The sequence below is a fragment of the Physeter macrocephalus genome, unplaced genomic scaffold (genome assembly GCF_002837175.3).
Source record: "Physeter macrocephalus isolate SW-GA unplaced genomic scaffold, ASM283717v5 random_57, whole genome shotgun sequence".
Lineage (NCBI taxonomy): Eukaryota > Metazoa > Chordata > Mammalia > Artiodactyla > Physeteridae > Physeter > Physeter macrocephalus.
Genome location: NW_021145342.1, coordinates 98,740 through 125,283, shown reverse-complemented (window position 1 = coordinate 125,283; position 26,544 = coordinate 98,740). Strand labels below are relative to the sequence as shown.

Genomic DNA, 26,544 nt, shown 5'->3' with positions numbered 1-26,544 from the left:
TGCGGGCCCACACTTTCGGATGTGAGGGAAAAGGGATCCCAGAACAGTGTGCCCGACAGGCAGAAAGGTCCAGAAGGGGCTTGGGAACCCAAACTCCTGGGTCTGAGGGAGGAGGCTGGAGTATGGGCTATGGGAGGTCGAAGGGAGCACCGGCTATTTCCCACTGGCAGGACTGAGGGCCTGATCTTTGGCAGAACAAGTTTAGGGCTCTGTCCTGAGATGCGTGGAAGGCCACAGTGCTCCTGGATTGGATTACATGCAAGAGGGCAAGCTGAGGCCGTGGCTATAAATATCACAGAGGATTCGGCAGGAGCCCAATGCTCCAGGCAAGGGCCCTGATACCTTATTCCACAGAAAAGCATCACTGCCGCTCCCGAGTCTTAACAATAGAGGCATTGCCAATACCACAGATACCTTTATTGTTCCTGGCACTCAAATTCCCAAACCCGTCTTCCCACGGTCCCATTCTCTACTACCCCAAAACTCAAACTCCCAGCATTCCACGCGGGGAAAACTACAACTCCCAGAAAGCTCTGCGCTCAGACAGGCTCTAGACTCTAGAGGATAGAAGCCGATGAATTTTCAAGGTTCGCGCGCTCGTTTGCTATTGGTTTTCAAGGAGGCGTGGCCACGGGAGGTCCGTGGCGGTGATTGGCCGGCAGTTCCTGCTGCTCAAGATCCCAGAGGAGGCGGCGGAGCCTGCGCAGTTCACGGTGCAGGGTGTCGTCCGTCACAGGACCGGTGAGGCTGAGGCGCGAGCTGCCCAAGGGCAGGATGAGGGGAGGATGGGAGGAGAAGCTTTCGAAAATGTCCCCTACGAGACCGAAGAAGTTGGAATTAAATTCTGAAAATGGGCGTGAGGCAGCAGTGTCGGGGATAGCCGAGACTGCGTCACGCCCGAAGGAAGGAAAAAAACCCCCAGCAACTCCTGGAGCAGGATCCTCTCAAACGCTACTCTTGGGAGTCCCCGAGCATCATGGGAGCTGTAGTTCAGACTATGAAAGGCCACCGTTGCCTGGGAAACGGGCGATGTAGTTGGGTTCTTGGGTCCATTAGGAAGGAAGGAGGAAGGACTGGGAACTTCGTTGTACAGATTCCTTAGAGTGGAGGGGCCTGGAACTCGGCCTCCTAGGTGAGGAGGAAAGAGGGAAAGAGGGGGAAAGAGGCTGGGGACCTGAACCGCTGCGAAAAAAAATAAGGAGCTGGGGGCTTGAACTCCTGTATCCTGGGGGAGAATCCTGTATCCTGGGATCCAGCACTTAGATCCCGGGTCAGGAGAGGGCTAGGGGTCCAGAATCTTGGACCAGGAGGAAGGAGCTGGGGCTATGGATCCCTAGGTACTGAGGACAGAAGAAAGCTGACAGCCCCAATGCGTCTGTCCCTATTTCTCCTCACCTGTGTCCACAGCATCTCGCTCTGCAGGGGGAGGATCCCAGGCAGGTGGAGGCCCGCGGCCAGGACCCAGCTGGTAGTGGCTGAGCAGATGGTGGAGCTGAGCAGGGGTCAGTGTGGGGTGGTCAGTTCGTAGGCTGCTCCATGAAGCCTGGTGGGAAAATGAGGTGAAAAATCTACGATCATTATGGGGCAGCTGAGAAATCCTAAGTGGAAGGCCCTCCATAGAAGAGGACATGGATGTAGTGGGTAGACAGTGATGTCTGTGCAATGTCTTCCAGGTACTGTGAGACATGGTTGTCACCAAAGTGATAGTGGGAAAGGGCATACTCTCAGCTTTAAAAAAGAAAAATGTGATTTGCTTCGGAATACATGAGGAGGTAGGAGTAGGCAGGGGTGGAGAAGAAACAAAATTGACCATTAGTTTATGTTACTGTGTGCATAGGTGTTCATTATTCTACTGTGGCTACTTTTTGTAACTGTTTGAAAATTTCTGTACCTAACCTAGATCTAGGCAACAGAATCATCACTGTGGTTAAAACAAGAGACTCAACCCAGATTGCCTGGGTTCAAAAGTCCCAGGCTACTCAGTACCTTCTCGCAAACCCTGTGCCTCAGTTTCCTCACCTGTAAATTGGGGGAGAACAGGAACTACCTAACAGGGTTGTTAGAACGATTTAATGTAGCAAGATTGTAAAGTACACAGAACTCTGACTGGTGCTTATTAAATGCTCTGTAAAAGTTTGATAAATAAAAGTAAATAAATGAAATCAAGTGACCTAGCCTGCCTGATTCTCAGTTTCTTTGTCTGAACAAAATTGTCAATTAATAACCTACTTCACGAGGCTTAGTCAGCATTCAGTGAGAAGGGCTAAACACAGTATCTGGCATGTAGTTTACGTTCAATGAATGTTTTAAACGTCACATTCCTTGGTCCCATACCAGACTTCCCGAATCAGCATGTCTGAGGGAGGGGACCCTGGAAACTATTATTAATAAGTCCAACTGGGATTCAGATGCAGCCAAACTTGGACATTTATGTGACTGGCTTCCTTCTAGCTGCTGATGCATCACCATGGTGTCTGAACTGGGAATGGGGATAACATGGAGTCCAAGGGGAGATCCAAGGGTAAGCTGAATACAGAGGATGGATGAGTGGGATTGGGGACTCAGAGGTCAGGGGTCAGGAGTCACCTTGAGCAGGGAGGTGCGAGGCACACAGAGCAGGTTCACAGCTATGGAGAGTTTCCGGAAGAACTCAGTGGCAATGTCACCCAGCCCAGCCCCCTGCAGCCAGTCCAAGACAAGGTCCAGGTTGGTTCGGATTTGGACAGCTCGGGACCATTGATAGAAAGGTCGGCCTTGACCTGTGGGGGAAGGGTGTGAGAAGCAATGGGTGCACGGACTCTGCCCTCCTGCCTCCCAGACCTTTCCTATTCTTCAGCTTGGGATCTGGAGCTTGCTCTCCAGAGCCCCTAAAGATGAGGCCTGAGCCTCTGATGTTTCTTAATCGATGCAGGTCTCAGTGGCTCCTGTCTCTGCTTCCCGGCCCCTTTCCAGACCAACCCTCACCTCGTTCCATCAGCGAGTTGAGAAGGGATGCATTGGAGAAGAAGAACAAGTAGCCGAAAGTCTGAGACACAAGGTCCGGGTGCAGCTCGCACTGGCTGGTCAGTTCCAGGGCAGCCTGAAACACGCCCAGGGTAGGTCTCAACCCTGGAGGCATGGCCCCCAGCTCGGCTCCAGGCCCCGGCAGCTCTGCCCCAGCTGTGAAAGGGTTACTATCCAGGAGAGCAGGCAGCGTTGAATACAGAGTCTGAGGAGACACAGAGATGCAAACAAGGGATCGGACTACAACTCCCTGGAAGCTTCAGGGTAGTAGAGCATGAAGGTACTGGGGAGCTCCACCAAAGGCTTCTGGGAATTGTAGTCCATTCTACCTTCAACACCCTAAAGGTCTCCATGAGCAAAATCCTACTTTCCAGATAGGTTCCTAGCATTCATCAGGCCTGGGATACCTCAAGTTTAAGAAAGGCTTTCCAGAAGTGTCTTGGGTATTTTAAGACCACCTCTGATGTAGTTCTCAACAGAGACAGATCAAGGAGGACAAAGGACATTGAAAAAAGAGGCTCCCTTCAATCAAAGAATTATTTATCCAGAATTCCCGAAGGAAAGGAAAAGAATGGAGAGTCAGGAAGTGGGAGTGGGGTGGCAGTTAGCCAGTGGAAAGTGAGATCAGGCCAAGGACAGGAAATGAGGTCAGAGCCAAAGAAGAAATAAAACCATACTTGGCAGGGATGTACAGGAAGTGAAGCCTGGGAGGAAAGGGCTTCACAAATCAAGACTGCTCAAGGAACATAGAGACTACCTGTCCCAAAATATCCCCTTTCATTCTACAGATAAGGAATGAGGCCAAACATAAGACAGAAACCCTGAGAATTCCAAGAAACAATATTAAATTCAAGAGGGGTGGCGGTGGGACTTCCCTGGTGGCGCAGTGGATAAGACTCCATGCTCCCAATGCAGGGGGCCCGGGTTCAATCCCTGGTCAGGGAACTAGATCCCACATGTGTGCTGCAACTAAGAGTTCGCATGCCAAAACTAAGGAGCCCATCTGCCGCAACTAAGGCCCAGCACTACCAACTAAATAAATATTTAAAAAAAAAAAAAAAAGAGTGGTGGCGGGGGACTGGGGCAGGAAGCAGGCCCTACAGGATGGGCACTCCAGGGAGAAAAATGTTTGTGGCTCAGAAAAGGGAATGAATTCAAAGCTATAGGAAGTGAGGTCAGCAAACACAGAAAGTGAGGCCTGAATAAAGAGGTTTAATTTAAATGACAGTGCCTAGTATTATTTGATCTATATCTATCTATCTATCTATCTATCTATCTAACTTATCAGTGACTTAAGAGTGGACTTAGAAAACAGGAGCTTGAGAAAGTGGTAACAGTGATATAACCAGGCAGTGAAGTCAGCCTATCAGGAGGGGATAGTTGCGGAGACAGGAAGAGAAGTCAGGAAGGCAGGAAGTGATGTAAGCTCAAACAGGAAGTGGTACCAGAACAGCAAAGTGCGAGGTGGGGGAGGGGCTGGGACATGGGAAGTGATGTCAGAGAAGCAGGAAATGTTGCTAGGTCAAATAAGAAGTGACACCAGAGCAATGTGATGTAGTTCAAACAGGAAGTGATGCTATGCCAAACAGGAAGCAGGGGTCAAGGCCAACCTTGGTGAGGTAGTAGACAGACTGCTGGAAGGTACACATGATGACCTCATCCAGGAGGGCCATAGCCTCGTCACACAGTTCCAAGTCATTGCAGAGCTGTGGGTCTGAGGACAGGCATAGGAGTGAGGGAGAACCAGAGGCTGCCAAGCAGAAGCCCAGGTCCCCAGGTGCAGGGAACAGCAGGAGGCTTGGACAAGCATGGGCCTGGGTCAGAGCTCACCCTCCTGGTCGGCCTCCTTCTCCATCTCTAGCACCTTCTCCTGCACAAAACTCAGCAGCTCCGTGGTGTTGGCCATCCATAGCATGAGTGGCCGCAACTCCACAGACACAGCCTCAGGGGTCAAGGGCACCTCAGGAACCCCCTCAGGGTGGCTGGGAAAAGGGGAAGGGACTTGTAATCCTTGCCCAATCCCCCCACCCCCGCAAAATGTCCAAGCCCCGAGATCTGGGTCTAACTGGGGTCAGAGTCCAACCCTCATTTCACAACTAGAAAAGTTGACTCCCAAAGAAGCTTGCACTAAAACATGCATGGAAATGTGAACATAGAACTGGCTGCGAATCCTGACCCCTACATCACTCTAGACCCTTCTCCCCAGAGTTTCTCTTACTTTTCTGGCTGACGGTCTCCAATTTCCTTAATCTTTTCCTGTGGAACGGTAAGATCAGAATTAAGGTGCGGTGGATGAGGAAGAGAAGCCTATGAGTTAATGCCCTGATTTTTCGTTTTTGACAAGAGACTCTCCCCAATTTTCAAATGGACTCTGATCCTCAAGCTTCAGCATAGTCAATCCTCTTCTTACAGTTTAAAACCCACACACACCTATGATTAAGAGTGGTCTGTCTCCCTTTAGGTCTACTTCTGCTCAAATGGAGTTTCCCCCTATTCAAAAAAAACCTCCTAAACCTTTCCTCTAACTAGGCCTCAGCTCAATAAGATGGCACTTTCCCCGCCTCCCCCCCCCAACTCTGAATGGCTTCTCCCTGGCAGATCCATCTGCTGGTCCAGTGGGTTTGTTCTCACTCGCCTCCAAGAATGGTCTCGCCCACTACGGCTCCAACCTTCAGGGATCTCTTCCCCTACCCCATCTCCCAGGATGGTTTCTTCCAATATCCCCCGGCTGCAAAGATAGGTACTACTGTACTGTCTTCTCTTTAAGCACTGTGGATTAATCCACAACTCCCAGCGTCCCTTGGGGCCCCTTGCTTAATAGCCCAAGCCCCCTTCCTGAGGTATCCTGGGAGATGTAGTTTTGTCCTGCCCAACTACGAAACTAAGGTTGGAGGTGGCTAGAGGAGGCTCGGGAAAGGACTTGGGGCGCAGATGGGACTGGACGCAGGTTGGCAGTGCTCACCCAGACAGCCTCCTTGATGAGACGGGCCAGGCGGCCCAGCAGGCGCGGCAGGTGGCCCAGCTCCAGCTCCCGAGCTGAGTGCTGCACACACAGCGCCAGCAGCGTGGCGGGCCCCAGGGGCGGCAGGTCCCCGGCGCCGGCAGCCGCGGCACGCACGATCTCACCCAGCAGCGCCTCTTCCTCGCGCGGCCGAAAGCGCAGCACGGGCTCGCGGCCGTCCAGGTAGGCCGCCAGTGCCTCACCACGCTCCTGCAGGCCACGGCCACACAGGCGGCAAGAGAAAGCCCAGCCGGGGCCCGGCGGTGTGGCCCCGGGGCGTGCGGGCAGCCACGGAGGCCTCGCCGGCCCCGCGCCCCCAGCGCGGGGGTCCTTGTACATGAACAGGAAGTGCTCACCGAGCCCCAGCAGGTCGCCCGGATGCAGCTCGGTCTCCCGCAGCAGGAGGCACCCATTGTGCGTGACCGGGGCTCCCCGGGATGGGCGCACCATCGCCGGGGGCTCAGGACCTGCGCGCACTGTGCAGTGACGCGGCAGGATGTCCGGGGCGTTGAGAAAGGTGTCTACATACGGGGCTGGGGACCCACCGCGGGCCGAGGAGTTCCCACCCCGGCCGAACACGTGCTGCTCCCGCGTCATCACATACACCACGAAGTCCTGGAGGGAAAGTGAAGATGCACTAAAGGACACCACTCCACGAGGACTGGATGCTTCTGAGGAAATCCCTTACCCACAATTGACCAGATCCCTTGAATGAGCACTTCCAAGGAGATCTCCTGGGATCCCAAAGGACTCACCAATTACCTCCGACCTCCCATGAGTGGACTCTTCAAAGGCACTTCCTATGGTGAACTGTCCCATAACATCCATCCTGAAGACCGGATACGAGGAAACCCCTTTCTTGACATGGGCTCTACCATTTCCCTCCCTCAAAGAATGGATGCTTCCCGGGAGATCTTTTTCCAGTGGATTCTCCCATCTTCTCACCTCCTCTGAATGGACTCCTTCAAGGCAATCCCTTCCTACAGTGGATTCTCCCATAACATCCAGCCCAAAGAATGGGTGCTTCCAAGGACACCACATCTCCATTACTAAAATGGACTGTCCCACTACCCTCACCCTCTAAGAATGGACCTTCCCAAGGAAACCTTTCTCCTAGGAACTCTCCCATTTCCCTAACCCAGTCCCCACTTGCCCATCATTCCACCCCTGTGATAGAGGCTTTCAAAGACATTTCCCCTTCCAATAATAGTTTCTCTCAATATTCCCAAAGCAAGGCTACCTTTAAAGAGACTTCCCCTTTGAACAAAGATTTCTTCCATTATCTCTACCCCGTGAATGTACACTTCCAAGGAGACCCACTTTCTATAATGGACTTTCATTTTTTTCCCACCCCATGAATTTACTTCCAAGGAGCTGTAATTCTACAATGGACTCACCTATTCCCCCCACTCCCAGGATGGAGGATTCCAAAGACACTCTCCCTCCCATCAATGGATGCTCTCAATATTCCCATCCCCAAAAAGGACATCTCCAAGGAGATCTCCATACAGTGGCACTTCTAGTAACCCCATCTTATAAATAGATGTTTTCAACGAGACCCTCTTCTTATAATGGAGTGTCCCATTTCACCCACCAAATGAAGAGGTCCATTCCAGAAGACCCCTTCCTAAGAATGACTCTCCCATCTGCATCCTATAAAAATGGAAGCACTCTGTCTAACCCCCTTCCTAAAGTAGACACTTCTGTTCCTCATTCATGTCTGAGAAAACAGTCATCCTGATATCCATAAATCCCCTCCCTACACCGAACTCTCTCCCACTACCTCTACCCCATGAATGCACATTTCTAAATTTCCTTATTACAATGTATTGGTTCATTTGCCTCTTGAGAAATATGGATCTTTCCATATTTCTGATCACCTTCTGAAGGTAGAATCTCCTATTTTTCATCCCTGTCTGGAGGAATGGAATGATCCAGAATACCCGAACCCCCTTTTTACAATGGGCTCTCCTGTTCCTTAACCCAAGAAGGGATTCTTCCACTGCACCTCACATGAACTCTCACATTACAGACACCCAAGAATACATGAATGCAAACAAATTCCTCTCCAAGAGATTAAACCCTTACTCCAGTTCCCAAGGAATGGACACTTCCAATGAAGCCTCTTACAAAGAAATTTCTCATGAATCCCATCTGAAAGAATGGATGTTTCCAATGTTTCCCTCTCTTCCCATAACGTACTTCCTTATATTCCCAGAATAGATCCTTCCAATTTGACCACCTTTCCACAATAGAGCCTCCTATTCACCAACCTTGTCTGCAGGAATGGGCTGTTGTAATATATACAAACCCCTTCCTACAATGAACTTGCCCTGTCCTGTTGCCCCAACAGGGAAGAATGAATTCCTCCAATGCAAGTTATTTGAATAGTTTAACCTCTCACCCATTTACACAGCCAAGTGACCTAACCCAGTTGGATCCCTCTCTGAGAGTAAAAATGGAACTGTTCAGTAAACTTCACCACCTTCCAGAGTGGGCTTTCCCATTGATCCCAGTTGTCCGTGTTGAGCTTGGCTGTACCACTGTTACCCGAAGGTGGACAAAACCGTAAGAATGATTCTCCTAATTATCACACACACACACACACACACACACACACACACACACACACACACGAATATTTCCAATAATACATTACATTTCTTTAATGAAATAACTTACCACTGGCCCCCAACCACCAATCCTTTCTTTCTCTTGCTCCCCAACACTCAAACAAGTTCTACTGCCACTCATATATGTAAAATGGAAGTATCACTACCACCTGTCCCATCAACAATGCTCACAATCGTTCCAAAGTAAACCATCAACTTCAAAAAATGATTTAGGGACTTCCCTGGTGGTCCAGTGCTAAAGAATCCGCCTTCCAATGCAGGGGACTCGGGTTCGATCCCTGTTCGGGGAACTAAGACCCCACATGCCGCGGGGCAACTAAGCCCGCGTGCTGCGAAGTACGGAGCCCGCGCGACACAACTAGAGAGAAGCCCTTGCACCACAACGAAGGGTCCGCGCCCGCAACAAAAGATCCCGCGTGCCGCAACTAAGACCCAAGGCCGCCAAAAATAAAAATAAATTAATTAATTAAATAAATATTTTTTTAAAAATGATTCAATCCACTCCTCCTAAGACAACATAGCCTTACCCCGAACAAGATTCCAGGCATCAAACAAATTATCTCCCTCCCCAGAAGATACTCTTCCATTACTCTCCCTCAAGAAAGAGAGGTCTCCAAGAAGATCTTTCTAAAATAGGCTCTCCCAGGAGTTACCTGGTGGACTAGTGGTTAGAATTCCGGGCTTTCACTGCTGTGGCCCGGGTTCAATCCCTGGTCGGGGAACTGAGATCCCGCAAGTCATGCAGCGCGGGAAAATAAAATAAAATATAAAATAAAGTGGGCTCTCCCATTCTCCCTAGAGGAAGACACTGCTATCTCCCAGCTTTGAAAGAAATGAATCATCGCTTACTTGTCCCTCCAGTGAAATCCTTCTCCGACATCTATCTCCACCACTCCCATTCTCTTCTCTGATATTATCTCCTACTCTGGAACCTGGCTGGGACCATACCTTCCAACATACCTGAGTCTAACGCGACCCACGGGATTCTGGGAGTTGTAGTTTTGCCGCCCATTCAACCGAAGGGTGGGGCATAGGTCTCTCTCGTTAGGACAGGTTGCGCTTACCTGGGCGTCCTGGTAGCCCTGCAACAGCAGGAAGTAGGGGCGGTTGCTGGGGGCCTGGATGAGGCACTGGGTCAATTGATCGAAGTCGCCGGGGTCTACAGGTCCGATTTGGGCATCGGCTGCCCCTGGGGCCATGCTAAGTGCCTGCTGCCTGCGCTCCTGCTGCCGCCGCCTCCGACCCTGCAGACTGAGCTCCGATACGCTGCGCCGCAAGGACAGGTTTTCCGAGCGCTCCTTGCCCCCGGACCCAGCCGAGGGCCCTGACCCCGACCCCGGGCCAGGACTGGCCAGCGCCGCCCCACCTGACGCCGCGCGGGAGCGGTTCTTCTGTGGCCGCCACGAGGGGGCGCCCGTGCCTGCCGAGAGAGATGGAGAAAGATGAGACGGAGACGGGAAAGAGACCTAGGGAGAGCCAGATTCGGAGAGCTAGAGATTCTAAAGAGACAATTGGCTGCAAAGAGGTGAGGCTGCTTCCCACATTTCGGTTTTTGCATATGCTGTTCCCGGTGCCTGGAACACACTTCCTGCTTGACTCCTACCCATCTTGTAATTTCAGCTCATAAATTCATTCATTCTTTCAGTTAATATTTTTTGAGCCCCTACTATGTGCCAGGCACTGTTCTAGGCACTAGAACTGTTCACGAAGAACGGAGAAGATCCTGCCCCAAGGAAAGCAGAAACCACCTCCTCTTGAACACCCTTCCCTGACATTCCAAGGCGAAGCAGAGAAGGGCACCACTGGCACGCCGAACTTTGTCACACACAGCCCTGGCATCTAGTAGGTGCCCATTGGAAATGAGCTGAATGAGTGAACTGATGTTTTTCTCACTGGGCTGTGAAATCTAGAAGGGCGGGAACTCGTCAATTTCCCCGCTGTATTCCCCCAGGGCCCTAAATAATGTGTGGCCCACAGAAGGTGTTCAGTGAATGCTTTTTGGAAAAAAAAGAAAAAGAAAAGAAAAAAAGACAATGATGGTTATAATTGCCATTCTTTATTTAGCAACTACTATGTGCCAAGCCCTGTGCTAAAACCCTTTATATGCATTATATCATTGAATCTTCGCCTAGGATTTTGCTGTGTTTAACCGGCGAAGAAAGCCCATGAGGGTAACTGCTACACCACTCTGTCTCCCAAAGGAAGCCCATGAGGGTAACTGCTACACCACTCTGTCTCCCAAAGGGAGACTCGGGAACAGAAAAGCTGTGAGAAGGCTCCCTGAGCAGACACTATCTTTCTGAGCCCGGCCCCACCCCTGCCAGACTGTGCCCCCCACCTTTGTTATTTCATCACAGGCGCACCTCCTGTTCCAGGCCGGGCCTTCTCAAATACTAGGCCCCCAAGTAGCCTGGTCGTTGGCCAATACAAATACCTCTTCATTTCCCGTGCACCACCCTCAAGCCCCCACTCAGGCTTTGCAGCCGACCCAGCCTAAGGTCACCTGGTCCAAGGCCCACCCTTCTGAAGCTCCGACCTTTCTTAGGCCCTGATCTAATAGCCCATTTCCTCACCCTCCAAGCGCGTCCCCCTTCTAGCTTCCATCCACATAGGCCCTGCCCCTCACAAGCCAATTCAGCCTACTACTGAGAGGCCATCTGCCATCAGGACCATTCATCTGCCCCGTGCAATATCTCTGCCTTCCTATTACTCCATTCCGCGGCCCCGGCCCAGCATCGCAGGCCCGGTCCGTCAACTCTGCACCTATCCCAAGGGCAAGGTCCTCGGGCTAGCCCATCTGGCTGACCTAGGTCCTGCCCCACCTCCGCCTTCCCCTAGACCCAGTGCTATAGGTCCCGCGCAGTCCCCGTCCCGCGGACCCCTCCCCCGGCGGCCGCCATCCTGTCCCAACAGTCCCTCAGGCCCCGCCCACCCTGGCTCCGCCCCCAAGCCTCACCCATCCCTCCGCAGGGCCCCGCCCCCAGAATCCGGCTTCCCCACCCCACCCCACCCCAGCTCACCGTCGCCGTCGGCCGCTCCGAAGGCCTCCTGCTCCAGGCGGCGCGCCTCCTCGCGGCCGCGCAGCTCGAAACGCCGCGCCCAGCCGGGCCGCGCCCGCCACAGCTCCTGCACCAGCAGTGGGCGCTCCGAGTCGCCCAGAACTCGCAGGTGCTCCGCCCGCCACTCGCCGCTGCCCATGGCGCCCGCCGCGGGCCGGCCCAGCGCGTCGCACAGCGCGAAGGCGTCCACGCAGCTGCTCTCGCCGGGGCCGCTGCCGGGGCTGCCGGCCAGACCGTAGCGCTCCAGCGCCTCGGCCACCAGCTCGCGCGCCGTGGAGCGCGCCGTGGCCAGCACGCTCTTGTAGTTGGCGCCCGAAGCCAACCCGGCGCCGAAGATCTTGAGGACCCCCGGGGGCGCCGTGGCGCGGGCGGCCAGTGGCGGCTCGGGGGCCACGCCCGCCGCCAGCTCCGGCAGCTTCTTCTCGCTGGCCCAGCGCTGCGCGGCCCCCGGAGTCCCGGGGGCTCCCGTGCCACCGGACCCCGTGGTCCCCGAGCCCCGAAAGAGCTGAGAGATGCGCTTGGCGCGGCTCCCTGAGGCTCCCCCGGCCGCCTTGACCGCGCCCACTCGCCGCAGCTCCACGTGCGGCGGCGGCGGGGGCAGTGGCTCGCTGCTGCGGCTCCCCGTGTCTGAAGACGAAGACCTGGGAGCCCACCGGCGAGCAGAGACACGGGAGAGAGAACCAGAAAGACATGCAGAGACGGGGGTAGGGGTTAGAGAAAGAGAGAGGTGGGCAGAGACCCAGAGTGGGGGGGCGGGGAGGAACAGAGACCCAGAAAGGGAGGGACAGACACCCAGAGATAGTGGGGGACAAACACCGACAGAAGGGCGAGAGACGCGGGGTGTATAGAGATGGGGGGGTGGCGTGGGCAGAGGCCAGAGGCAAAGAGAGAGCGAGGGAGAGAAAATAAATAAATAAAGGCGAGTCCCACAGAAGGAAATTCCAACAGGTGAGCAGGGAGAGGAGGAAGGTGAACCAAACCGCTACTCCTTCTGCGTCCCTGTCCCCGTGTCCACCGGCCTAAGCCCATCTCCAGGCCCAGCACTTCCCTCACCAGATCCTATATCACTGGGGCCCACTGTCCCCTACCGCCTGCCATCTCACTTGCCCATACAGGACAGGAACTGGAGCCAACTCTTTCCGGTTCCCTGGCATTACCCAGTGCAGGGACTGGATCATAAACAGGGACAGATGGGAGGCAGGTGGGGCAGGGGCAGGAGCCGTGAGGAGGTGGGCACTCACTTGACAGAGACAGCGCTGGGCCAGCGTCGACCCAGCTTGGCCAGCTGCTTCCTGGGAGAATTGATCCACAGGCCTACCGGGAGATGGAGCTTCCCAAAACGGGGGCTTCCGCCCTCCTTCCGCTCACCAGACAGCATGGCCCTAGGGAAGGGTGGATAAAGCCCCAGCTCCTGAGGCCTTGAGAGGTAAGGATGGGGTGAAAGGGGACCTGGACTCCTGAGTCAGAGGGAGGAGGGGTCTGGGACCCAGACTCCAGAATCTGGGTGGAGGAGGGGATGGGAGCCCGGATTGCTGGTTGCTGGGATGGGGGATGGCAGGGGACTGACTCCTGGGTCTGAGGGAGGAGGGTGCTGGACTGCTGGGTCCCCAGCTCTTACCCTGCTTCGGGTCCCGGCAGCGCCCGGGGGCCCTGGCTCCGCTTGCCCTGGTTGGTTCCTGACCCCGCTGCTCCTGTTCAGCCTTTGCCTCTGCCCTAGCTCCCAGCACTGGGTGGGGGACAGGAAAAGGCAAGAGGAAACCGGCAGGAAGAGCGGGGAGGGGGCGTCCTGTGAGGGGACCGGGCCTGGGGGAGGAGACCTGGGGAAGGCTGGCCCGGCCCCACTCCTTGATTCTGGAATTACATCGCAGCCAGTTGGCCCCTTCCAGGACCCACAGGACCAGGTTCCCAGCCCCTCCTCCCTCAGACAGAAGACCATCCCCAGGCTTCCCTAGGGGAACCAAAAGTTAGAATCAGTCTGGAGGAGTGAGTCAGATGCTTAGACAACCAGATAAATATTTATTGTCTCCTTGATTCTCTGGTCTTTTCTTCTGAAACCCCGGAGTCCTGAGCAGCTCCACTGCCAGTGCTGAACCAGGAGGACTTTATGAAATCGATCACTTTCCCAGACCGAGAGAAAAGTATCCTGGTTGGGGTACAAATAGCAGAAACAGGTTAGGTCCTAATGAGGGAGGAACACCCCTCTCAGCCTCCCTATGTTTGATCTCATTCTAGCAATTATCCAAGCTTCACCCCCCTAGGTAAGCCCCGCTCCCAAAGGAAGTCCGGCTCTCAGCGTTCCTTGGCTGGAGACCCCCTTCTGTTTTAGGTAGTTGGAAGCCCCCTCCCCTCGCTCCAAGCCCTGCCTTCTTCAGTGGGTGGCTCACGCGGTTGCAAAGCTGGCTATCAGCACGACAAAGCCCCAGATCAGCAGCCCGACCAGGCGGCTTCTCAGCACTTTCTCTGGCTTCCGAGACTGTGACTGGAGGGTTGTGGCCGTCTGGGGGCGATCCAAAGTCACCTCACCTGGGGCCACCTCATCCTTTGTTTCAGTGTTTGGTGACGGTATCTCCTCCACGATTCTTTTGGGCAATACTGATAGAACAGGGGTAAGGAGCAGTCCTGGGAGGGCGCGAAGGTCCGGCCAAGGCCAAGGCAAGCTCTCCCCACAGTAACTTGCCCCAGGACCCAGGCCCTCCGGGACATAATCACGCCTCCAACTGTGTGAAGCCCAAACACACGCACAAGGGAGCCCTGGCCCAGTGGCCAGAGGCCACACTCAGGACAGGAAGCCATACCCTCGTGGCCTGAAACCACACCCCGACGGGAAGTTATGTCCCATAAGCCACGCCCCTGAAGCAGGCCACTCCCCTGAAGCCGCCCCCCCCCGCGCCCCCCACCGCCAGGACCCTGAATCCCACTTCTCCCAATTCCCCAGCACTGACCTGTGACATGAAAATAGATGATCGTGGCTGGACTGGATCGCACAGAGCCTAGCTCGCAGCGATAGGTGCCTGCATCCTTTGGACGCACCATGGTCTTGGTCAGGGTGGGCTCCTTCCCCTTGGACATCAAGGTCTCAGAATTGTTCCCCCAAACCTAGACCCAAGCTCAAGGGGTCACAGAGGCCCGGGGAATTCAGGGCTTGGGGAGTACAGGGGTGAGAAGATCATGGGGCTTCAGTGGGGAGGTGGGAGTCCAGGGTGTACCGGTCAGGGCATGGGGTCCCGGGGGATCAGAAGAAGCCAAACTCGGTAGGTCATGGGTCATGGGCATTATGGGTGCAGGCCTGTGGATACAGGGGCCAGGGGGCTCATGCAAGCCGGATGGACTTGGAGTTCAAGGGTAACGGGAGTTGGAGGGCCTCACCCTGTAAAAGCTGTAATCGGTCAGGCCTTGGGAGACTTTATGCCAGTTGAGCTCACAGTCCAGGATCATATCTTCCATTTGATGGACCTTGACTTGGCGCTCTGGGGATAGGGGCTTACTGTGGGATGCTCTTTCACGGTTCTGGGCCCTCTCCCAACCCCCTTCCACTTGGTCTCGCCCCGCCTTTTCTTGTTGGCTGTCTCCAGTCTCCGACCTTTTTAGACTCTGGATCTCTCCTCTGGCTCCGCCCCTCTCGCGCCAACCCCTCCGGCTGGGCCCAGCTCTCTCACCTCCGCAATTCAAGGACTTTCGACAAGCGTGAACCTGCTTCTGGCAGGTACTGCACCAGATCAGAGGCTGCAACATCAAACCTGAAGGGGCAGGATCGAGGCTGTGTTCTCCCACTAAGAGGCGGGGCTAAGAGGAGAGGGCAGGGCCAAGGGCTGGGGCGGGCTCAAGAGCCGAATCCTGTGGAGGTCAGCCTGCGGGGCTGGGCTAGAACACAGCCCTGTGGGAAGCCGGTCTAACCAAGCTCAGGAAAGAGTGCAAAAAGTAAATGCCCGCTTCCCAAGAAGTCCGAGGTGCAAAAGGAATACGGGAGACCCAGGAACCTCTCCACGCGGAGAACGAAAAGACACACAGACCCAAAAGAGGGAGGCTGGGTATTCACGGGGCAGGGATGAGGGATAGAGGACCAGTTCCCATAATCCGGACTCACCACATTTGTTGGGACAAAAAGCTGCCTCGGTAGAAAGAATTAAAAAAAAGAAAAAAAAAAGTCAGATTTCTACGTTAAAGGGGATGAGAGAGGGGGTGAAGGAACAGGCTAGGGCTGGGGCTCTTGAGTTCCAGGAAGAAAAGACTTGGGTGTCTGGACCCCTGGGTCTGAGGGAGGAAGGGGTTGGGAGAGCTGATGGATGGGACTCGGAGAAGCAGAAGACTGGGGTCAGGGACTCTTGGACCGTGAAAAGAGAAGGCTGAGATGCCGGACTCCCATCTTCTCTCACCCGCTTTTTGAAACTGAGCAGCGTAGCTGGCGAAGTTATCCTTTTCCAGGCGCAACATCCAGAACAGCTCCTTCACGAAGAGCTCACCTGGGAAGAAGCAGGATGAGGCAGAGTAGCCCCCCCCCCCCACAACCCTGCTGCTCCTCCCAGATGTGAGGTACAGGAAGTTGACCTCTGTCTGCAGAGCCTGGCTTTTGGGTCTTCTCAGGGAAGCACAATAAAATTTAATGACCACTTAACATAATGCTGGCCACTGGGCTAAGCAACAACGGGGATGAAGGCTCTGTTATGGTTTCCATCTTAGAGGTGACACAGCGCTCAACGCCACACAGCTAGGAAAGCGGCAGAGCCAGAATCTGAACCTAGGCAGTCTGGTTCCAGAGTCCAGTACCTGACCACCAGACCAGGTGTCACCAGCAATCACCTCCCTGAGAGTTTCTGGAAGCCCTCTCCTGCCCCCTCTGTGTATTTACCTTTTACATCACTGTCCATGATGCGTTTCAGATCCTTCAGCAAACTCCAAGCTGCCTTTTCCAGTGTGGCCTCATCTGTGGGGGGAGATAAACCCCAGATTCCAAGCATTGTTGTCTCATTGGCTCACCTAGTCTTAGAAACTACACCACCTATGGGGCCAATGGGCAAAGATTGGCCTGGTAAAGGGATTAACCCACGCCGTTGCCTTCTGGGAGTTGTAGTCTTATTTACTACATATTGACTACAATTGCAGGATAAAAGGTAGGGAGAACAGTATTTGCCAGCCCTGGGGAACCCCAGAATCTGCATCCCAGCCTTCTCCATTCCCGAACCCAGGAGACTGTACCTCCAGCCCTTTCTCCCCAGCACCTCCCAGCAATCCTAGCCCCAGACCCCTCCTTTCCCAGGACCCAGGAGTCGCACTCCGCCCTCACCGACGACCCCCATATAGGAGTCCTCGTCAATCGGCAGGTCCTTGAAAGCTTCCACTGCTTGCTTTACCCTTTTCATCACGGTTTTGTGATGCTTGGCCTCCAGGTGGCCAGGCAGGTAATCCGTCTCCAAGGAGTTTAGCGCCTCCACGACCTTTGGATCACACATGACACAGCCCCGGGCAGGAAGCAGGCAGCCGGCCAGAGCCGCCACCAGGAGGGGAAGCCGCCGCGGCCCCATTGCGGCCAGAGCGCGCAGTTCGCGCCGAACTCCGGGGAGGCTCCTCTTACCCCAAACCGAGAAGGTGAACGCTAAACGAAGAGAAACCCTTCCCCGAGACTAATGGAGCCCCAATTTGCTGGGCGCACACTTCTCATTAGAAAACCGAGGAGTCCCGAAGCACTCTATAAACAGCCGCAGCCCGACCTTGACTCCTGACTGTTGAACCTTCCAACACTAGGGTTCGCTGAAGAGTCCAGGTTCTGAGGGCTTTCAGAGAGGACGAACAGGCCACTCCTTCCACTCTTTTTCCCACGACTAGAATTAAGGATTTTGGCGGAGGGGGGTGGTGAGGGTGAGGTTGGTTGCGTGGTATAGACAGTTTTTAACCGGGGGTCACAGCCACGGTTCGCCCCTTCCTAATAGGAACGCCCAAGCCTCTGCGTTACGGCTACCCACGCGGGGCCCCAAATTCCCAAGGTATATTCCCTGAGGTTTCCTTGGCCCCGCCCAGAAGCCCAACCCTTAGTCTGATTGGACCGCAACAAAGGGAGGCCCCGCCCATAGCTCCATGATGTCACAGCCCCCCTTTCAGACTAGAACTTTCCCAGCGTCTACCGAAGGGGACTTACCCTGTGGGCTCTGGTTTCCAAGCTAAGGAAAGGGCTTCTAGCCTTCAATCTCCGCCTCTCTCTGGGACCCAGGACCCAGGCTTTTGGCTAGCTGACCACGGCCCTCGGGAAACACTATCCTCTAGCCACGAAAACGTGGGAAGTGGTCCTTTCTAGCCCTAGGACTACGACTCCCAGAAGGCCCTGGGGTGTCGCCATAGCAGTAATCACTGCAGACAACCCCGTAGCTTTATGGGAAATAGAGTTCAAGAATTATAATATTGGGACTTCATTGGCGGTCCATCAGTTAAGACTCTGCGCTTCCACTGCGGGGGACTCGAGTTTGATCCCTGGTGGGGCAACTAAGATCCCGCATGCCAAGCAGCGCGGGCAAAAATTTTTTAAAAAATTATAATCTTTGCTCACTCCCCTATCCACCCCTCCACCTTCTTTCTCCAGCCTCGGGCTGGATGCTGAGGCCCCAGGGGAAAGAGAGCTCTGGAGGCCAGTGCTGAGAGTCCGGGAAAGGAATTGGGTCTCTGAGACCATAATTCACACAAGCGCAGTAACAAGAGAGCAGGAACAGTATGCCAAGACATGAGAAGTGAGAGTCCCCGGAAGCTCCGCACCTTTACTCCTGCTCACTTACACACACCCTCATGCACACGAGACTCAGAAAAACCTGCAGAGACGGGTTGGCGATGAGGATTTTTAATTCATACCTCCCTCTCTCCCACCTATGGCAGCTGAGTAGGGACTGGTCCCCCAAAACTCCCTGAGAAGACTAGAAAAGGGCTTAAATTCTCAGACAACTCTGTAATTAAAGTGTCTACCTTCGCTTCCTTCAAAAAGCCTCAAGGGAGTCCTGAAATCTGAGTCGAGAATCTCATCCTCTTTGGCCAGACCCTGTGCTCCTGCCTGGGTGGGAGACCAGTCTTGGGTCTGCCTACCTTCTGATTCTTTCATCCCTGACTTACCCAAAGCCAGATTTAGAGGCTCTGTGAATTCAGGGTCAGAGAGTGGTTGGCAAGGGGCACAATACCCGCAGCTTTCTGCGAGCCCACAGGGCACCCTTAACCAGCTGACTTTCAGTAAATCAACCCCATTGTTACCGAGTCCAAGCTCGCTGCATGACAGGCCAATAAATTGGGAGACAGTGACTTTATTCAGAAAGCCAGGTGTTTGAGAAGAGGGCAGACTAGTGTCCTAGAGGACCATCTTATGGGGCCTGGATGCTAGTTTCTTTTATAAAACAGAGAAGGGGAGGAGGCGAGGAAGTAAAGTAAAAAGGCCATAAGTCTTGCAAAACATCTCCTGGCTTGTCCAGCATCGGGGAGGGGGTGTGTTAATTTCTTCTTTCTTGCAGTCCCTCATGGGTGGGCAGGCAGGATGTTTCCCTGTGAGCTGAACAAAGGCACTTTGGTTTAACATTCAGGCAGAGGGGCAGGGTTCCCCATGCAGACCGTTATGTATGCTTATAGCTATAGACAGCATCCTTTTAGTGAGTATAGTAACAAAAGCAAGGGAAAGCAAAAGTTAACATAAAAGAAACAGATCCAACATGGAGTCAGATTTTGTTCTTCCCTGTTACACCATCACTCCCCAGCAGCCCAGCTGCAGAGGAGGAAACCTCTTTAACTGCGTAAAGCAACATGAACTTGGAGCCAAGATGTGCATGTCTACCTTTGGCAGTTTTGAGCTTTAAAAAAAAAAGAAACGTGTCCCTAGATCTCTGCAGAGCCTTGCTCCTTAAGCTGCAGCATCCCCTCCCCCACCCCTGCCATGTTTTAGCATATCTGTGGTTTTTCAGGGGCTGAAATGTTGGGTAAAGTTCCACCTGTCACACAAACTGCCCCAGCTACAGAGAGTTTGTCATCCATCAACCTTTCTAGCAGTGGTGAGGTGTTGGGCTGCTGGTTTTACCTTTGTTAGCGTCTTTGCCGAGGTAATCTAGAATTCCAGAATCCCAACCCCTCTGGAAGGTCCCCACAGGGTTCTTTACAGGCATTAGAGCTGACCCTCTCCAGAAAAAAATCCCTCCTCTGGAAGCATTCCAGAAACACAGAAGGGAAGTTGGTGAGTGCTTGCTGTAGCACATCCATGAGTTCCTTCTGTCCTGATGACCCAGGGAAGAGAAATATCTCTTCTCAAAAAGACCAGGATGGTCAATGCTGGAACAGGGAGTTCCCTGTTCCTGGTGGGGCAGTGATCTAGAAGTACTCTGGATATGGGCTGGGAAGAACAGGTGGGCACTGTGCATTCTAGAACTGCCATGAGCTTCTTCAGACATTGCCAGCCATCATGAAAAGATCTTCCATTGATTCTAGAATGTTCTGGCAGTTGCAGAAAGCCAGCCCCCCTATTTCTCCAAGTCTAGCCAACTAGAATCACTCTAGAAATGGGTGTCCCCCAGCTGCAGGACCGCCAGCTTCTCCAGAAGCTGCTGGGCTTCCAGAGATACATAACACTGGCCCTAGGTTGATCAGACTGTTTCAGAAAGTCTCCCTGCTGCTCAATGCTCAGCCAACATCCGGAGCGGAGTCAAGTCTGCACTAATGCCCACCCACTCAGGCAGGAAGGCGGCCTCGGGTTTAAAGATATTCAGGAAGCTGGAGTTAGGCGGGGTAAAGTTGGCCAGGTAGACGGTGTTTCCACCAGCCAGGTAGGCGGCCCAGAAGCCGAAGGTGCCAATGGTCATGATGGTGTGGTTGCATTGTGTGAGCAACGCGAAGTCCTTGCCGGGGGGGCACGTTCCTGCCCGTCGCCAGCGAAGATCACATCCCCCCCGGGAGGTGTCGATGTCTTCCCGGCACGGCTCCATGCCGTTGCTGGTGACCACAAAGATCGGGGCTTCATGCCGGGCCCGAGACCAGTCCATAGCCTGCTGGAGGTAAGCGCGATCACCCACTACACCCTTCCAGTGATAGGGCATCACCTGCAGGTAGCCCCCACGGCGCACGTGGACCCCCCGAAGGTGCCCGGGCGGTCCCCCGCGCGGCCGAGCCGGAGCTGACTCAGTAAACTCTGGGTCTCTCGCCGAAGGTGGTCGTGCAGGGTGAACTCGCTGCGGATCTGTTCCCGGAGATGACGGAAGGAAGTCCAGGAGCAGGGGAAAGCCCTGAGCTTCAGCCGGGGCTCCTTCAGTCGGGCGGACTCCTCCGACATCCAGCCAAGGCGCACGGCTGTTCACCTCAGGCGCCAGCACGGACGGCAGGGTGATGCGGAACACGGGGGCCAGGGTGGCGTGCACGGCAGGCTGGATGAAGGCCTGGCGGCCGTTGAGCCGGGCCAGGGCCAGCAGCGTGGCGTACCGCCCCATCTGGTTCCCAAGCCGGCCGTTTGGGCAGATAGTCCGGGTTCCTGAGAGGGAAGCAGGCAGGATGCTTGGGACAGGAAAAAGAGGCGTTGGGGTTTACGGGTGTGTCCAACAGGCAGACGATGGCCACAGGGGATGTCACTGGGTTACGGTCTGGACATAAGGCAGACAGGCCTAAGCCACTGTGAAGGAGGTCTTGGTGGATGTGGAGGAAGGAGACTGAGGCAAAAACACAGACTAGCAGGAAGGTCAGACAGAGGTGACGGAGCCTGGGTGCCCACATGGCTGCAAGGGAAGAAAAGTGGATTACGAGATACTCAGAGCTTGAGAATGAATGTCAAGGAGGGGAGGCCTGAGAGAATGAGGAAGCTCTGGGTTTGGACACCTGGGTCCGAGGGAAAAGGGGATCAGGGCTCCTGGATCTGAATTAGGAGAAGCTAAGGGCTTGGAATTTCGGCAGATGGAAGATGGTGAAAATTAGCGGTTTCCGAAATAGCAATGGTCCAGGACCCACCACCTTGTCCTCGCATCTTGGAATTTCACTCTCGCAGGCAGTAAGGTCCACTGGCGTTGGACAGTGTTCCCCCAGCTCCTTTCTCAGCGAACCTGTGTGTGAGGGGCAGAGTCCACCACGGAGGTGGCAGGGAGCAACAGGCCAAGTAGAACATGAGAGGCTGGAGGCCCAGGCCTGGATGGGGGATCTTGTGTCCTGGAGGAGCAGGAGTGGGGGGTCGGGGTGGAGGAGACTCCTGAGGGTCATAGGGGGTTAGAGGTTGGGGGAGCGCCTCCTGGGACTGAAGGCCCGATTCCTGGGTCCGAGGCATCTGCATTTCTCACTTACCTGAGCTCCACAGTCAGCTCGGCGTGAACGGAGCGTTCCGGCCCCAAGTGCAGCCCACGTCCGGCGGCCCCCGGAACCCTGGACTCCAGGTTCCCAGGCCCGACAGCCCTCCCCCTCCACGCCGCCACCCCCGACTGGCTGCGAGGGCTCGGGAAGGGGAGGTAGGAGAGGGGACGCGATCCGGAGGATCACAGCCCCGCCCCCGCCCCCGCCCCCCGGCCGGCAGGTAGCTTCGTAGGGGGGTAGGGGTTGGGGGAGCGCCTCCTGGGACTGAAGGCCCGATTCCTGGGTCCGAGGCATCTGCATTTCTCACTTACCTGAGCTCCACAGTCAGCTCGGCGTGAACGGAGCGTTCCGGCCCCAAGTGCAGCCCACGTCCGGCGGCCCCCGGAACCCTGGACTCCAGGTTCCCAGGCCCGACAGCCCTCCCCCTCCACGCCGCCACCCCCGACTGGCTGCGAGGGCTCGGGAAGGGGAGGTAGGAGAGGGGACGCGATCCGGAGGATCACAGCCCCGCCCCCGCCCCCGCCCCCCGGCCGGCAGGTAGCTCGGAGGCGGAGCCCCGCCCCTTCCCTGGCGCCAAGCCCCAGCTCCCCCGTCTGCGGCCGCAGCCCCGCCCTCTGCCCTCCCCGGACCAGGAGACCCGCGCCCCAGCCCCCCTCCTGCCTCACATCGGCCAGCCCGGGGCAGCCCACCTGGCCTCCGCCTAGCAGCCCATCCTTCCGTGGACACCGAGACCTGGCGCCCAGCTGCAACGCTGGACCCGGCGCTTCGACCTCTCCCTCTTCCCCCCCAGTTCCTGGGTTCGCCATCCGCCCTGTGTACCTGGATGCGCCGAGTCCGGCCGCGCCCCAGCGGCTTCCGCCCCCTGTCGCGTCCTCCCGTGGGGATGCAGAACCTGTTAACCTGGCTGCTCCGTGGGCGGGTGCAAAGCCTCCGCCGGCTCCGAGTCCGGGCGTGAGAGCCTCTGGCGGGAACGTGTCCCCGCGCCGACCAGGGGCCGCCGATCCCCCCCCTCCGCCCCATCCACCCGCAAATTCGAGAGTCCCGGCCCCCAGTCTCTGCTTCTGAGGGAGTCCTAGCGTCCGGCACCCGACTGCTGCTTCCTAGAAGGGAACGTCCCGCCTCTCCCGAGGACGGGAACGGAGAAAGCAGAAGTAGAAGAGAAACTCTCTTCCACGGAGGCCGAGGCAGACCCGGCTAGGAGCAAAAGCCTCCCCCTTCTGCAGACCTGAGGCGGTTTCCCTCGACCGAGGCTTCTCCCCACCAACCCACAGCCTGGCCCGAGCGGTCTGACCATTACAATTCAAGAAAGCAAAGACCCAGGAATTGGACTTGACTCTCTAGAGACCTGATCAGAATTTCTCCAGACCCAGCATTCCCAGCCCCCAGCCCCGTCCTCAGAATGAGAAGTCCGGGCCTCCAGTCACCCGCCTCCTTCAGGTCTGGTGTTCAGACTCTTGCACGCTTAGGTTCCAGGAAATTGCCCCACCCGTCATTCCCTTTGGGATCTTGGGTCTAACTTCTCCCTCCTGAGCCTGCATCAGTTGTCCACTCTGAGTCAAAGATTCTCACCCTCCCCCCACTTCCCCAGGCTATTTTGAGGGCACCCGTCTGATCTTGGTTAGCTTCTCTGGTGAAAGAAACAACAGGATTGCATCAGCGTCCAGGAGGAGGAGGCTGGGAGGTTTGAGTGCCTGGGCTGGGATTTGTGAGCAGGTTGGTTTGAAGCTCCCACACCAGGACTCCTGTGTCCTTGAGGAGGATGCTTGGATCATGTGGCACTTGCTGCTTTCCTGCTGACAAAGGAACCTCAGTGTCTGACCCCCAGAAACCCAGAAACCCAGGTGAGATGCAGAAATGCCAGTTGTGGGACACAATCTGCATCAGTCAGGCAGAGAGGTGGATCCCAGCCCCCTCCCCCCTCAGACCCAAGAGCCTGAACCCCCAGCCTCCTGCTTCTTCAGACCCATGAGTCTGAAACCCCAGCGCCCTCCTCCCTCAGACCAAACCGTCTGGGCCCCCAGCCCCTTTCACTCAGGTCCCACTTCATCACATTTCTATCCCCCTGATGCCTCAGACCCAGGAGCCCAGGGCACCAGCTGGAAGGACCCCCGATTGCATCATCTGTTCAGGCTGACCTGGCCACCGTGGAATTCTAGCATCTGCCATGTGGGTCAAATATCAAGGGTCAAGCGTTGGGAAGGTGATTGGGCGGGTCTGTCTGGGTATAAATTGTGGAGTGTCTGCATTCTTCCCAAGAGATTTGGGTGGTCCTGTCAGCTGTGAATCTACGTGCAAGAGGACCCAGGCATCTCAGCTACCAGAGAAGCCATCGTGAATCTGCTCTCCCTGACAACCAGGCTCTGAAGCAGAATCTAGACCATTCAGGTCTTCAAAGCCCAGACCCCATACCTCACTTGAGGACGTGAACCATTGATGGGCTGGGACAAGGCTAAATTCGAGCACCTGGGGCTGTGGGTCCCTGTGCTAGCTGTCCTGCTGGGGGCCTGCCAGGCACATCCCATTCCTGACTCCAGTCCCCTCCTCCAGTTTGGGGGCCAAGTCCGCCAGCGATACCTCTACACGGATGACGCCCAGGAGACGGAGGCCCACCTGGAGATCAGGGCTGATGGCACAGTGGTGGGGACGGCCCGCCAGAGCCCCGAAAGTGAGTGTAGGGGTGGGGCCTGGTCCTGAGGGAGGAGAGAATTGGGGCCTGGCCTCCTGGGTCTGAGGGAGGAGAGGGATGGGCAAAGGCCTCTGAGTCCCTGATCACTTTCTCTTCTCAGGTCTTCTGGAGCTGAAAGCCCTAAAGCCAGGGGTCATTCAAATCTTGGGAGTTAAAACATCCAGGTTCCTGTGCCAGGGGCCAGAGGGGAGGCTGTATGGATCGGTGAGTTCCCAGGAGCCCTGTCCATGCACTCCACCCTTCCTCTCCCCATCCTCACAGGCTGGGGGACCATGTTTTGCACCTTTGACCTTGGCCAGGCTTGGCTCGATGCTCTCTGCATGCCCCGACCCCGCCACAATCCCTGGAGGGGGCAGCTGTTGTCATCCATGTTCACAAGAAGAAGAAGCTGAGGGTCAGGCAGAGCCACCACCGGCCCCAAGTCACCAAGCCTGTGAATGACAGGATGACCTGGGAGACCGAGTCTTGTGACTCGTAACCCATGCTGACCACACAGGCTCCTACAGGCCTGACTCACGCTGGGTGCAGGGTGACTCTGGGAATCGATGGCCTGTAGAGTGAACATGACCTTGGGTGCCAGCCAGATGCCCCTGCCAGGACTTAGAGAGCCTCCGCTGATCCCTGGGCTGGAATATTCTTCTCTGTGAAGTGAGGGCAAGGAGATGAGCCTGGCGGGACTGCCTAGGGGTAAAGGAAGAGCCTGCTTCTGTGGTTTTGAGGAAGGGGCTGGGGACCTGGACTCTGCATCTGAGGAAGGAGTGGGTCCCCCGGCTCCCCAGGAGTCCCGGGATGCCCACATCCTGTTGGAGGACAGGACTCTGTGGTCTGAAAGAAGAGAGAGCTGGGGGCCTGCACCCCTGAGTCTGGGAGAGGACGGAGCTGGGGTTCCTGCAGGAGGAAGGTGTAGAGGAATCCCATGTGTGTGATCTTTGTTTTCATCCCCTCAGCTCCACTTCGACCCCCAGGCCTGCAGCTTCCGGGAGCTGCTTCTTGAGGATGGATACAACGTTTACCAGTCTGAGGCTCTTGGCCTTCCACTCCGCCTGCCACCGCACCGCTCCTCCAACTGGGACCTGGCCCCCCGGGGACCTGCTCGCTTCCTGCCACTGCCCGGCTTCCTCCCGGCACCCCTGGAGCCTCCAGGGATCTTGGCCCCCGAGCCTCCCGACGTGGGCTCCTCGGACCCCCTGAGCATGGTGGGACCTTCACATGGCCGAAGCCCCAGCTACACTTCCTGAAGCCACAGGCTGTTGATTACAGTCTCCTCTTTATTTATTGTATTATTTATCTTATTTATTTTCTTTTTTTTTCTTACTTGAAATAATAAAGAGTCTGAGAGGAGGATCCGAGTGAGCACATGTGTTTGAGGGAGGAAATGGGGCCAGCTTCCTTGTCTCCCCTTGCCCCCGCCATTGCCACAAGGCTGTGGGAAGGTCTCAGCCTTTCTGCCCCCCTCCCCTGGCCAGCCCTCAGATTTTGGCTCCACTAAGGTGTTCCCAGGGACTCTGGACTGTCCCTGCCCTTTGACAGGACGGACAGGACAGGACTTGTTATTCTCCCCCTACCCCTCCCCCTGTCCCCAACCTCGTGTTAGTGTTGTGGAACTATTTCTCTGAGGTAACTCAATAACAGAGGACATTTTTTAAAGTGACACAGCAGACCCACAGCCTCATGGGAAATGTAGTTTTCTGGGTTCATTTAGCACTAGGAATGGAAAAGACATCTTGGTCCTCAGGGCTGGGGCAAGGACTCTTGGATTCTGGGGGTGTAGTTGGTTCTAGGAACACACTCTTGGGTCCTGAGGGATCAGTGGGCTGGACATCTGGACACCTGGATCCTTGAGAATAGGAGAATAAGAACCTGGGCACCCTGGTCTGAGAGAGGAGGGGC

At 55.6% G+C, this 26,544-nt stretch overlaps 4 protein-coding genes across 13 annotated transcripts; 1 reads left to right on the top strand and 3 right to left on the bottom strand.

Moving 5' to 3' along the window:
* Positions 1-395: 395 nt before the first annotated feature.
* RASIP1 (Ras interacting protein 1) lies at positions 396-13,401 on the bottom strand. Of its 3 annotated transcripts, XM_024132656.2 has the most exons (12): positions 13,315-13,401; positions 12,938-13,078; positions 11,658-12,337; positions 9,702-10,057; positions 5,966-6,619; positions 5,222-5,259; positions 4,834-4,985; positions 4,614-4,717; positions 2,965-3,208; positions 2,587-2,759; positions 1,396-1,543; positions 396-814 (listed from the first exon to the last, which is right to left on the bottom strand). In XM_024132656.2, the coding sequence occupies exons 2-12, from the start codon at positions 13,072-13,074 to the stop codon at positions 615-617; spliced, it is 2,886 nt and encodes a 961-aa protein (XP_023988424.1). In that variant the 5' UTR covers positions 13,075-13,078; positions 13,315-13,401; the 3' UTR covers positions 396-614. The 3 variants fall into 3 exon arrangements, with proteins under 3 accessions (XP_023988424.1, XP_054938243.1, XP_054938242.1); XM_055082268.1 differs by lacking the exon at positions 5,966-6,619 and having other exon boundaries at positions 13,315-13,392; XM_055082267.1 differs by lacking the exon at positions 13,315-13,401 and having other exon boundaries at positions 12,938-13,105.
* A 238-nt stretch (positions 13,402-13,639) lies between these two features.
* On the bottom strand, positions 13,640-17,905 carry IZUMO1 (izumo sperm-oocyte fusion 1). 6 transcript variants are annotated; one of them, XM_007112383.2, is made up of 10 exons: positions 17,827-17,905; positions 16,978-17,512; positions 16,543-16,617; positions 16,070-16,156; positions 15,781-15,801; positions 15,353-15,433; positions 15,063-15,163; positions 14,639-14,792; positions 14,081-14,288; positions 13,640-13,839 (listed from the first exon to the last, which is right to left on the bottom strand). In XM_007112383.2, exons 2-10 carry the CDS (start codon positions 17,213-17,215, stop codon positions 13,713-13,715), a joined length of 1,092 nt encoding a protein of 363 aa, XP_007112445.1. In that variant the 5' UTR covers positions 17,216-17,512; positions 17,827-17,905; the 3' UTR covers positions 13,640-13,712. The 6 variants fall into 6 exon arrangements, with proteins under 6 accessions (XP_007112445.1, XP_028339508.1, XP_028339505.1 ...); XM_028483707.1 differs by having other exon boundaries at positions 14,639-14,756; XM_028483704.1 differs by having other exon boundaries at positions 15,063-15,433.
* A 1,464-nt stretch (positions 17,906-19,369) lies between these two features.
* FUT1 (fucosyltransferase 1 (H blood group)) lies at positions 19,370-21,736 on the bottom strand. The gene is given in 7 exon segments (XM_007112384.3): positions 19,370-20,554; positions 20,557-20,589; positions 20,591-20,775; positions 20,778-20,974; positions 20,976-21,184; positions 21,186-21,406; positions 21,636-21,736. Coding segments are annotated over 7 exon segments (1,098 nt in total). The 5' UTR covers positions 21,652-21,736; the 3' UTR covers positions 19,370-20,317.
* Positions 21,737-23,601: 1,865 nt separating this feature from the next.
* Positions 23,602-25,920, top strand: FGF21 (fibroblast growth factor 21). Of its 3 annotated transcripts, XM_055082272.1 has the most exons (5): positions 23,602-23,809; positions 24,043-24,134; positions 24,516-24,633; positions 24,755-24,858; positions 25,602-25,897. In XM_055082272.1, the coding sequence occupies exons 1-5, from the start codon at positions 23,728-23,730 to the stop codon at positions 25,890-25,892; spliced, it is 687 nt and encodes a 228-aa protein (XP_054938247.1). In that variant the 5' UTR covers positions 23,602-23,727; the 3' UTR covers positions 25,893-25,897. The 3 variants fall into 3 exon arrangements, with proteins under 3 accessions (XP_054938247.1, XP_007112447.1, XP_028339510.1); XM_007112385.4 differs by lacking the exon at positions 24,043-24,134 and having other exon boundaries at positions 23,720-23,809; positions 24,227-24,633; XM_028483709.1 differs by lacking the exons at positions 23,602-23,809; positions 24,043-24,134 and having other exon boundaries at positions 24,145-24,633; positions 25,602-25,920.
* The last annotated feature ends 624 nt before the right edge of the window (positions 25,921-26,544 follow it).